The sequence below is a fragment of the Hippopotamus amphibius genome, chromosome 2 (assembly GCF_030028045.1).
Source record: "Hippopotamus amphibius kiboko isolate mHipAmp2 chromosome 2, mHipAmp2.hap2, whole genome shotgun sequence".
Lineage (NCBI taxonomy): Eukaryota > Metazoa > Chordata > Mammalia > Artiodactyla > Hippopotamidae > Hippopotamus > Hippopotamus amphibius.
In genome coordinates this window covers 97,437,863-97,450,145 of record NC_080187.1, presented here as the reverse complement: position 1 = coordinate 97,450,145, position 12,283 = coordinate 97,437,863, and the positions used below count along the sequence as shown (strand labels likewise).

General features: G+C 42.1%; 1 protein-coding gene across 1 annotated transcript in view; it reads left to right on the top strand.

The window, feature by feature from the left end:
• Positions 1-12,283, top strand: part of SLC1A1 (solute carrier family 1 member 1) — an 80,227-nt gene that overhangs the window by 51,374 nt on the left and 16,570 nt on the right. Inside the window, exons 3-6 of the mRNA XM_057721333.1 lie at positions 7,108-7,200; positions 8,845-8,959; positions 10,155-10,197; positions 11,632-11,730. Coding sequence (XP_057577316.1) covers positions 7,108-7,200; positions 8,845-8,959; positions 10,155-10,197; positions 11,632-11,730 — 350 coding nt within the window. The remainder of the gene's footprint in view (positions 1-7,107; positions 7,201-8,844; positions 8,960-10,154; positions 10,198-11,631; positions 11,731-12,283) is intronic.

The following is a 12,283-nucleotide window of genomic DNA, read 5'->3' as shown; positions in this document are numbered from 1 at the left end:
GCCATTAGAGGCGTACACCTGCATGTGAAATGGCCTGATTTATGTTTTAAAAAGATCCCTGTAGTGGCCACGTGATGAAGGAATGTGGAAGGATCATGGAAGCAGTAAGGGAAGGAACGAGTTAACACTTGTGACGTGCCTTCCGTGTGCTCAGTGACACACTTCATGTTGATCATTTCATTCAGTAATAATGGAGGGTATTGACCGGGTAAACTTCAGGTTCTAGGCATGCTGTAGAGATCGTCTCTAACCCTCACAACAGGTGTACAAGATGGGTTTGTTCACTCGCCTCCTCACAGTTACCTTTTAGAAGGTAGGGGCATTTAAAACCACCACTTCATAGATAGGGAAACTGGGCCTGGGAGAAGGCTAGGCTGTGAACCCACGGTGTCCCAACGAAGCCTATGCGTGTTTCCCTCTCTGCTGGTGATGGGGAGACAGGGGTCATCTGGATGAGGGGATGCCCCAGGGCAACAATGAGTTTCTTGAATGATGTGTCCATTGACAATTGTGGAGCACCATCAAATGCCAGACCAAAAAAACTTCCAATAACAGTTAATTCTGACACCTTAATGGCAAGGTGGAGAGAGATTGTCACGAAATTTTGTTCTCCAGTGGGTGGTAGCTTAATCAGAGAGCTCTCAGAGGAGTCTTTTGCCCTCGGGTGTTTATTTTTAAAACATGCTACTGTTTAGCACATGGCAACTTCTTCCTTTGCAGTGTTTTTATAAAAAATTCTAATGGATTGTTACTGCTTTGGTCCGGAGCCAGCACCCCAGCTCATCCAAGCCTCCTCCGGAGGTGAAATAACAAGTGTCGTTTCTTAAAGAGCGAGCAGGTGCCCCTAAGTTCCAGGACTACCTTGGATTTTATCTCTGTTTCTAGGTCACAGCTCAGCCTCAAAATTATCCCTGGTTTTAAAGGACAATCCTGGACTTAGTGGTAACTGGATTTGTTAAAGAAAAAAATTCCATGATACCTGTTAAAGATGGTAAGGCAGACTTTACCTAGGACCATAAAGTCAGGTGTAGGGACCACTGCAATGGGATTTTGCAGTGGGGGAGAAACGTTGGGCTCAGCTCTGAGCATGGACAAGTGGGAATTTATAGCCAAGGATTAGGTGGGGGTCCGTGGATGGACAATTATTTAGAGAAAACACCGGGGGTGAGGGCGATTCTGGCTAAACCAACCCAACCAGATTCATGTTGAAGACATGCCAAAGTAATCAGACATCATCTCGGAGATGGTAGAGGATAAGGAACGTGATCAGATATCTAGGGTGATCAGATATCAAGGGTAGGGGGTTCTGGCTAAAATGACTTAGCAGGGTTCCTGCTAAAACTGTATTTTGCAAGGAAGTATACAGACGGCCTAAGAGAAGGTTCAGAAGCCTGACTAAAGTGTGACCAAGCAAAGAATCTTTGTCAGAATCCTGCTCATCTTTTTCTACCCAATTTGGATGCTACCTGCTACAAGTTGCTCCTGGTCACCTCACTCTGGTGACACCTCTGGCTCCTCTGAAAGCCCATGGTACTTGTTCTCTGCACCAGTGCTTTACAGAGCATCCAGTTTTTAAAGTGGGTGGGAAAGATCCAGTTTTTTAAATTTCCAATCTGCACGGATCAATAATCTTTGTAAACTGTAATAGAAACGAATTGCTAGAAAAAGTTATAAAAAACAAAGACAAAAAACACTGGCCCTATTTTTTGTTATTACATTCAGCAGACATTTGCTTTAAACATTTTCAAACACTTACCTTTGATTTTATGCAGATCTTGTCGCACCTGCTTTGCAGCATATTAGTGTGCAGTCCCCTCTCATCTGTGAGGTGTAGCTCCCAGAATTGAGATCTGGGAGTGGACTATAAGGAGAGGCGGTCCTCTAGACTTCACCAGGCATGAAGCATGGCCTGAAAGCAAGGAATTCAGGAGGCTCTTTAGAGTAAAACCCCAGGATAAAACAGTGATATTTCACGTATGGGGGACTAAGGTGGGCCCACCATCTGACCTCTCCTGCAGTAAGTGAAGGGGGCCATATTTTTTTCTTTTCTATTTTTAATTTTAAAAGGTTTTTAAATTTTTAATTATTTTTAATTGTGGTAAAATACACATAACATAAAATTTACCATCATCTTTAAATGTATAATTCAATGGCATTAAGTACATTCACATTGTTGCATAAGCATCACCACCCCCCAGCGCTGAACTCATCTTGCATACTGAAACTCTGTACCCAGTAAATAGCTCCCAGTTCTCCTGTGTCAAGGGGACCATATTCTTAACCACTATGTCATACTGGCTCCGTGCAAGTGCTACAAAATCGAGTCCAGTGCTGCCCAGCAGACCTTCCTGTGATGATGGGAATGTTCTCCATGTGTGCTGCCCATTGCAGTAGCCACTAGCTACATGTGACAAGTGAGCACTTGAAATGTGGCTGGTGTGACTGAGGATCTGATGGAGAGGTGCTATCTTCAGAGTCCAAGGTCTGGATTAAGTTACCCTTCACAGGACAACATCCATCGAGCTAGACCACACGTTCTCAACAGGAGCAATATGTCCTTAAGGCAGCAAAAGCTGGTTCTTGGGGAGGAGGGAGGGGGAATTACTCTTCTCATGTAAAGAGCGTATATATACAGTTAATTCATGAACAGGTGAATAGTTTACGGTATTAAAATTTCATGGGGTGGCGATGAGGAAAAAATATCTAAAAGTTCAGGAGGGGCAAGTAGGGTGGAGCACACAATAATGAAAAAAAAAAAAGGTGGAAAAGCACTAAGATGCTACATATGTTCTCACATGGAGGTCTGTTATGGGTGAAAGGTGTTTTTGTTGGCTGCTCTGGGAACCATCCAAACTGCCCGGTATGAGTGGTTTCTAAGGAGGTAACCTGCCAAGTTCCTAATCTCTGACACAGGAGTGGATCTTTGAAATGGGCTCCCTTCGTAAGGAGAGGACTACCCATAAGAAGTGCAGCTTTTTCTGTCACATAGAGAGCATCAGTATAAAATTCATAGAGCACCTTATTTAATACCCTGAGGATCCAGAATAGAATAAGCCTCAGGCCTTAGAGCACTGTGGTCGTCATGACGATGGGAAAGCACACCCAGGAGACGATGGCTTAACTGGTTTGTGGTCATCCTCTCCCCTGCCCCTGTGCTATCAAGGTAGGGGTTGCACTGAAATTTGTAATGAAGTTAAGCTTGAGTTTGTTCATTCAACATTGTTGAGCACCCACTAAATGCTGGACACTCTGGTAAGGTCTAGAGATTATGCTGATGTCCAGTATGGTAGCCGTTAGCCACTTGTGGCTATTTAAATTGAGATTAAAATTAAGCAAAATTTAAACTCAGTTCCTCAGGGCCTCCCTGGTGGCGCGGTGGTTAAGAAGCCACCTGCCAATGCAGGGGACATGGATTTGAGCCCTGGTCCGGGAAGATCCCACATGCTGTGGAGCTACTAAGCCCCTGCGCCACAACTGCTGAGCCTGTGCTCTAGAGCTGGTGAACCACAACTACTGAAGCACGCACGCCTAGAGACGGTGCCCTGCAACAAGAGAGGCCACAGCAATGAGAAGCCTGCGCACCGCAACGAAGAGTAGCTCCCACTCACCACGACTAGAGAAGGCCTGCGTGCAGTAACAAAGACCCAATGCTGCCAATAAATAAATAAATTTTTTTAAAATTCAGTTCCTCAGTCACACTAGCCACATTTTAAGTGCTCACTCGCCACGTATAGCTGGTGGCTACTGCAATGGACGGCACAGACAGAACATTTCCATCACAGGAAGTTCTACTGGGCAGCGCTGGTCTAGAATTTTGTAGCACATGGATAGACCCAGTATGACATAATGGTTAAGATCTGGCCCTTGGGGTCACACCTGGGTTGGAATCCAGCTCTACCACTCACCAGCTGTAGGACCGTGGCATGTTACTTAGCCTTTCTGAGCCACAGCCTTCTCTGTAAAATGGGAGTAATAATGCCTACCTCATGGGGTTTAGTAAGTATAAAAGGAGATGATGCACTTAACATGCAGTCATTGCTCAATACACGGTGTCTACTGTCATTTCCATTTTTATTATAATGACCATCATTATTACTGGCAGGTGGGGTGTTTAGACCATCCATCCGTCCATTGCATATTCATGTTAAGTTCAGTAATGTTCCTATTATAAAGCTTTTTAAATATTAGGCGGTTTCCCTGCATATGTTTCCTCCCTTTATGGCTGTCGCCACCGGTCCCCCCCCCCCACCCCCGCCACATAGTGTTATAAATCGTCGAGAACCTGGATTTGAGTGCTAACTCTGCCCCAATCAGTGGTGGCTAGAAAGGTAGAAGGGTAACTCTAGAGATGTGGAGAAGTATGACTGTTGATTTGAATACATTTCTGATACATCCAAGAGAAATGTAGAACCTAGGTAGGTTTGAGAAACGGGGAACAAAGCTCTTCCTCAAAGTAAGTACAAGATAGTTGCAGTACTCCAGCAGAAAGGAGCTGGCTGACTGCTTTGGGGGGCTGTATTTGTTTAAAATATTTCCACTAAGAATCTCATTATTATGAAGCCTTTTATTGCCAGCTGGGACCTGGAATAAAAGCAGAGGCACCAGCCCATGGCCAGATCATTAAGACAAATTAAGACATATTAACATATGCTGGAAACAATTACCCACATAGATTTAATTTGTTTCACTGCTGAAAGAAAATCCTGAGAGGGGGTGAAACACATACCCGAGAACAGCTCTGCAGCTGCCTTGTGAACCTGTCACTTGTAAGCACCTTAGGGGCTGGGAGATGCTTAAATTGGATATCTAGCAAAGGACAATGTATCTGAAAATACGTCTTCTGTTAGGTCAGGGATACAGGTGTTTGTACAGGTTACTTGGAGTTCTGTTAAGTTGATGATTTTCTATTTTTTAAACCTACCATTATTGTTATGAATAATTATTATAATTGTTTATCAAAATAATGTATGGAGCTCAAAAATGGAATAGGAACATTTTATAATCAAATAATACACTTAGCAAGTTTATATATTTGCATTATTGTTTGCTCTTTTTTAAGAGACCAAAACTAAATATGAGATAGTTCATTGGTTTCTGAGTTGTAGCCTTCAGTGTCTCTTGATTTTTTTGTTATTATTGTTTCTTGCAGAATTATTGTTTTTCATTGTCTTAACATTAGGAAAAGAAAGTCTGCTCAGCACACCACATTCTTTTCTCCCAAAGAAAGAGAACAGAATCTATCATCCAGGTTATTCTAGTATGTGATTGTTGCAATATGCCCATCATGTGATAATTGCACAATCTTACTCCGGAGGTTGGTGAATGAGCCCCTAACAACAGAGCCCCTTCTCTCAAAATATTAACTTCATAAGGAGCAGTCACCAGCCAGAGGACTGGTGTGTTCAGAGTGAGAGATGACTTTTTCTGTCATCATGGTCATAATAGCTTCCTTACAGACTTTTCCTGTACATCAACTATATACGATTATATTTGAGGAGCATAATCCCCTGGTCACTTAAAAAAAATGGATAGGCCTTTTATAACGTGAGAAGTGAACATAAAAGCTACTTGTGCTTGCTGATAGCATGCAGCTTTACTGCCTTTTTCTTAGGGTTGCCTCACGACAACCTCTTCATTTTTCCTGCTACGCTGTACTTCATGTTTTGCAAACAGTTATGGAACAACTCATGTGTGTTAAAGCCTCAAAGTATCATTTTCTATGGTGATTGTTTGATTCAAACTGTGATTCTCATTTTGGAAATAGGTCAGGGTAGTCTGAAACCTCCAAATGACAGCTTGCTGAAAGATGACTTGGTCGCTTCTCAATCTGCCTTGTACCCACATAGAAGCAGTCCACTTAGAGAGATGCATCATTTGACTCCATTTATATGAGCATCTCTGATAGAGAGCAAAGGTTTCTAGCAAGAAGGGATGTATGCCAGCTATCCTTGGCATTCTATACAACCATTTCTAGTCAGGTAACATTCAATCATTTTACTGGCAGCCAAAGACCATCTGTAACTAGATGACCTAACAATGTGGTCATAAGTCTCTTAGATTACCTGTGCCCTTGGAAATTTTTATTTATATCCCAACTCTTTAAAACTGGGATTTTAAGGAGTCTCACAATCCAAGCCATACAGAATAAGGTTGTAAACATAAAAGCAATTTAAAACTCATGAAAAGAAGGAAATTTGCTAGCCAGGATGGATAATAAAATTACTGTGATTTATTACTGAATTTGGCCGTGAGGTTGTCGGAAGATCCATCACTAAGTAGATGCTTAAATACCTTATGGTACAGCCACATAACAGAAGATTATGTAGCCTTTAAAATTATCTGCAGGTGAATTTGTAACAACAGGAAAAAAAAGGCTTATAATAAGTATTTAGAAGAGAGAGCATTAAAAACTATAAAATTATCTCAGCCATGTTTACAAAAAATTGAGAAAAAAATATGGGAATAAAATTCACTAGAATATTAACTATGGCTGATGACACGAAGTGATTTTTGTTTTCATCTTTATGTTTTTTTTTCTTTTCTTCAGATAATTACAATGAACATATATGTTACTTTATAATCACACATAAGTTACTTTTTTAGTTGACTCTGAGATTCCTGACAAAAAAAAAGGCAGAGAGGGAAACAGTCATGAGTTACATGGTTTTTATTATGTGATGAAAGAACTTTCTCAGTTCTTCAAGGTAAACTTTTCCTTGATACTGAATCCCAAAAGAATGTTGAGTGATATAATGTACAAATCTTGATAAAGTTCTTAGAGCAGATGCAGCAAGGGGACTCCTTCTACTGTCTCATGACCACCGCCAAGAGGAGCCAAAGACACAGCACTGACCGTGGGCTGAGGTGGTGGGGACTGACCAGAGGGGAGCTTGCCTCCCTCTAGGCTTCAGTCTCTTAATTCTGCCTTTGGAATGCTGAAGTGGTTCTTTTGCGCATTGCATTTATTCAAACAAAATGTGTGAGATAGGCCTAGCAGATGCAGACACAGCTCTCAGCTCTTTTTTTTTTCACACCTCGAGGATTGAATCACCACCAGTCCTGGAAATTTTTTTTGAGTAATATAATTGGACTTCTCCCCCCTTTCAGGTGTTGCGGCACTGGATTCCAACGTATCTGGAAAAATTGGTCTGCGTGCTGTAGTATATTATTTCTGTACCACTGTCATTGCTGTAATTTTAGGTAAGATTTATTTCTGAATCCTTATTTTTCTGTATAATTGTGACTTTCCATTTAAAAGTAGTTGGGTTTTTTAAATGCACACTTTTTTTAAATCAGAAAGTACAACTGTCAAACGACTACTATGAAGCATTTTGGCTTGAAGTCAGCACAGCACCTTTTATATGAACAATATAATACTGACAGTTTCAGCCATGGGACTGCTTATTAATGTCTTTAGTAAGAAACAGAAAAGATGACAGTTCTGTGCCTTATCAGGATCATTGGGTAGAAAGAAGTGAAGCCAAGAGCTAATAGAACCTTTAAACTTGATAATTAGTCCATAATAGTGGCTTTGAGTATAATTATAAAGTATTTCCAGAAATATGGCATTTCAGTACATATCAAATTTCACATAGTACCCAGAGCTAACAGTCTTGCCAAGTGTAAATTCCACTTGAAAGAGGGAGAATGTTCTAATAAGGGAATATGGCTGTTATACCTTTGGCACTCTTCGTGAAAAAAGTATGATCCATCCTTTGTGACCTAGTATGACACTTGAGGAAGGACGCCCAGAGTGGGAAGAGAGGAGGGATGTGTACTCAGATGTTGCAGCCAGCTTGACCCTTGCAGCTCTGCTTTAATGAATTGATAAAAGATGAGGAGGATGTGGTGACATTTTAGTGGTATTAGGCCAGGGGACCTAGGAGGGCCTGAACCTTGCCTTAAACCAAAGCTGCATCTCCTCATGAGGTTCCTGAGGGGGGCCAACACAAAAAACAAAGCTGGGCTTATATCTTTTTCTGCAACCCTGAGAGAGAAGAGTGGACCACACCCATTCATGGCCCCTCTATTGCCCAGTGGCTCCTCTCATTAGCAAAACTGTCCCATTCAGCATCCTTAAGTCCTACCCACCTTGGACTGGCATTTCTCCTTGGGAAGAGTGATAAAGGGCGTGGGGCCTTTTCTTTTTCACTCCCCTGCAGTCAAACAACCTGGTCTTTCCTAAAACTTCCCACCTCTGCTTGAACACCTCAAGAGGAACCCATCACCTCCAGAGGCCAAAATGGTGCTTTCAGATGCTCTTTGTTTAGACAGGTCTTCTTTACAACGAGAAGAACTCTCTCTCCTTGGGACTCCTGTCCTCATTCCACCCACTAAGAGTCACATGGACCAATACTTCCTAACCCAAATCCTTTTGTGGGTTATACAACAGCTTTCCAGATATTTGAAGGCTTGTGATATGAAAGGAAGATAAGGCTCATTCTGAATGACCCTCAGAAAAATAACCAGCATCTGTGGGTAAAAGTTACAGAAAGATGTAGAGTGAGCGCCCTGAGTTTGAAAATGAACTATTCTCACCCCATCGGCTGCCTAGGCCGATCTCATAAGCTAAAAAAAAGAAGAGTATTCTCATCAGCAGGTGTTTCCAGAATCAGTTCTGGAATGCAGCCCCTTCATTTTTAAAAAACCCACATAAAGAGTTCTTTCTGCTTCATTTAGATGGAAAAGTAATTAAGGCAGCTGCTGAGGCTTGGTATTTTGGCTGGACCTCAGGGTCCCCATCCCCGATACCACCAAGCCTACCAGTTCTAAGATGGATGCACGAGGGGTGTCAGGTGACCTGGGAGGTTTTTAATGCTCTGTGGGTGCTATCTTTGGTCACAGGTATCGTGCTGGTGGTGAGCATCAAGCCTGGCCTCACCCAGAAAGTGAATGAAATTGACAGGACAGGCAGCACCCCTGAAGTCAGTTCAGTGGATGCCATGTTAGACCTGATCCGGTGAGTGTGTGGCCAGCAGGGTGGCTTCATAGGCATGCGACCTGTGTGGTCACACAGGGTCTCATGCTTGATTTAATGCTCTGCTCTTGCTGTCTTGAAATTTGTAATAATTTTTGAATTATTGTACATGTTCATTTTGCCCTGGACGCTGCAAATTACACAGCCAGTCCTGCTTGCCAGGTCACGGTTCCAAGAGGGAATGGAAGAAACAGGGTTCTCTGTCAGAGTTTAGGATGGACAGAGATGCCTAAAGTATACTTGTTGCATTAAGATGCCGGCCTGCATTGGGTGGTTAGTTCTGAAGCATACTTGAAGAAATACATTTGTAATTGTACAGAAGAAACCCTCTTATCTGAAGCAATCAGGGCTGGAGATTGGTCAGTTAATTTAAAAAAAAAACAGCATTTAAATCCGAGAATCGTAAATATGCATTACACATTTTGTTTATACTTAAAACTTAAATGCATTTATTTGCCAGTTTTTTGATTTTGGGCCAAGTTCTGTTCTTCAAGTGTGTCAGTTGGTTGTAATTTCATATTCCTGTTGCCTAGGCTGCCTTTATAAACACATCGTCTACAATTTCCAGATTCAGTTTCCATGAAGTAGAGCAACAAAACCCTTAGAAATTACAAAGAAAGCTGAGTGCCGAGTCCTTCTGGTTGTTCTTTTTACTGCGATTGTCTTCCTTTACCTAATGCAACCACAAAAATTTTACTCACTTGCCTTGATTGAGTTTCCAGCTTCGTTTTTATAGAAACTGCTTTTTCCTTCTCACACTCATGTCGCATTGATTTACATAATTTTTAATTCATTAATTACAATGATATTTACAACTGACATAAAGAATTTGGGAACAAGTGCGGTGGACTCTCATCGATGAAAACAGAAATGTGCAATCTACCTGCCAGTGCATGTTTCACCGAGGACAGCAAGCATGTCGGCTACTCAGCGAATCAGTTAAGTGTGACAGTTGGTTATGAGAGCTTTCTATCCCTGGTTGAAGCTCAGTAGGGAAAAATAAATCTTAATACAAGGAATTATTATGCAAAGGAGAGGTCAGAAGAGGAACAAGAGTGCTAACTCTGTAGCATACTCATTTCCCTCAATGTATTGAGTATGACAAAAGAAAAAACAAACAAAAAACCCACCACGTCCTTTTTCCTAAACATAATACTGCTTTTCATGTCTCCAACAGGAATATGTTCCCTGAGAACCTTGTTCAAGCCTGTTTTCAGCAGGTAAGAATAATGACTTTTGCCCTCAGGTTGCTCCCTTCTTCTCCCTTACCAATTAAGATTTTTTCCTGCTATGACCCAAAAAATGGGATTCACCCATCAAAAGTTGGCAGGCAGTGTACCTGTGAATGGAGGGATTTCAGGTGACCTGTCTGTTTCGTAACCCTGGTCTTTCCAGCCACAGCGACGTGCCTGTTGCAACTTACACAGCTCCCTTTTCCCTTAGGCTTTGTTTTCTCCCAGAAGGGCTCAACTGGAACAGGTCAGAAACCTGCTAATAATGAGTGTTTTAAAATGTGACTTCTAGTACCTGTTTTTGGAGAACCACATTATATTTGTGAAGAAACGTAGACTATCTACAGATAAAATGCAGTTGGAAAAGTAGCCCTCCACCTCCTCTTTTCTTTTCCTCCCGTTTTGGAAAATCAGTATCGGACCCACACGGGTGCCTAGTGTTCCTGGTATTTGGTCTTTTCTTTCGTCTTTACATGCCCATTGCTGGCACTCTTCAGAGCAGTGTAACAAAGCCATGATTTTTTCCTTTAGGAAAGTTTTAACAATCTCTTCACTCCATTTCCTTTAAGCCTCTTTCTCTTGTTTATCTATGCACTTTAAGACAGCTGAGTCTATCACAAGCTACTGAATTCATTTACATAAATTACATGAACAGAGACCTCTGTGTAGACCAACAAAAATGCAATTAACTTGCTCCCTGCCAACCTCCAAGAGGCACACAACCACCTCTATTTAGGGGGTGCCTTTGCGGTTCAGCCACAGTGGTCATTTGTAAGCTTCTTGGTGTTGGCAGAGCCTCCTAGGAGTGACATTTATGCCTGGTGTGATGATATACTAGCTCTTTCTTAAACATCTCTGCTGAAGCCCAGCAGAATCAAACAGGGCTGAAGGAAGGGAATTCAACAGAAATCTCACTCACGTAACAGCCCTAAAGGGACCATTGACTTTGGAACAACCATATAGTTCTTGATGTTTATTAAAGTCATGGTGGCTACATTTATCAAAGTGATGAGGTGTTTTTTCCCAGATTAAAAATAAGAAATGAATAAATAAGTAAATAGAAACAAAAATGATTGAAAGGATTCTAAAGGAGTCTGTCTGTTAAAGCCACTACAAATAAAGCCCATGTTTTCTTTCACATTATTGCTCCATTAATTGGTCCCTTATTATGAAAGTGAGAGAACATTCTGACACCACTGAATGGTGACTGACCAGTCTGGGGGTTGGATTTCTGGATTCCATTTTTGCTTCCAAAGCCGCATGGGAGGTACCATTCCAAAACTGAAGCCAACAGAGGCCTTGGAGGTAGAACCTTTCAGTGACACTTGTCTGGCCAAAGTAATATCCCTACGGTTTAGCCTCAGAAGCTTAAAATACTCTTTTTGTCTGTTTCTTTGACCTTTTTTCCCCTCCAACGTGCAGTACAAAACCACACGTGAAGAAGTGAAGCTTCCCGATGAACCCGGGGCGAACGGGACGGAGGCATCTGTCACGGCCATCATGACAACTGCTGTTTCCAAGGTACCGTCTCCATCCTGTTGTTTGCTCCCCTCCCCAGCAGGCAGGAGCCGAGCCGTGAGTGAGCAGGAGGTGGAAATGAGTAGGTCCTCGTTGTTTGCAGATTCCACGTTTGTGAATTCACCTACTCACTAAAATGCATTTGTAACCCCCGCGTCCGCACAGCGCTGGTCCTTCACAGACACACAAAGCACATGTTCTCAGCTGAGGCCGAACAGGGCTGTGCTCTGCCTTCTAGGTTCAGTGCTTATATGGTAAAGAAGTGTCCCTGATGAGGTGTCTTTAGGCCACATTTTTCACGTTTGTGCTTTGTCTTGGTGATTTTGCTGTTTGAAATGTCCCCCAAGCATCATGCTGCAGTGCTGACTGGTGAGTGTTCCCAGATGCAAGAAGGCTGATGTGCCACGTGAGAAAATGCATGTGTTAGTCGAGCTTCGTTCAGGCAGGAGTTAAAGTGTGTTGGCTGTGAGTTCAACGCTAATGACTAAATAATATATATTGAATAAGGTGTCTTTGAACTGAAACACAGAGAAAACAAGGTTTTATATTGAGTATT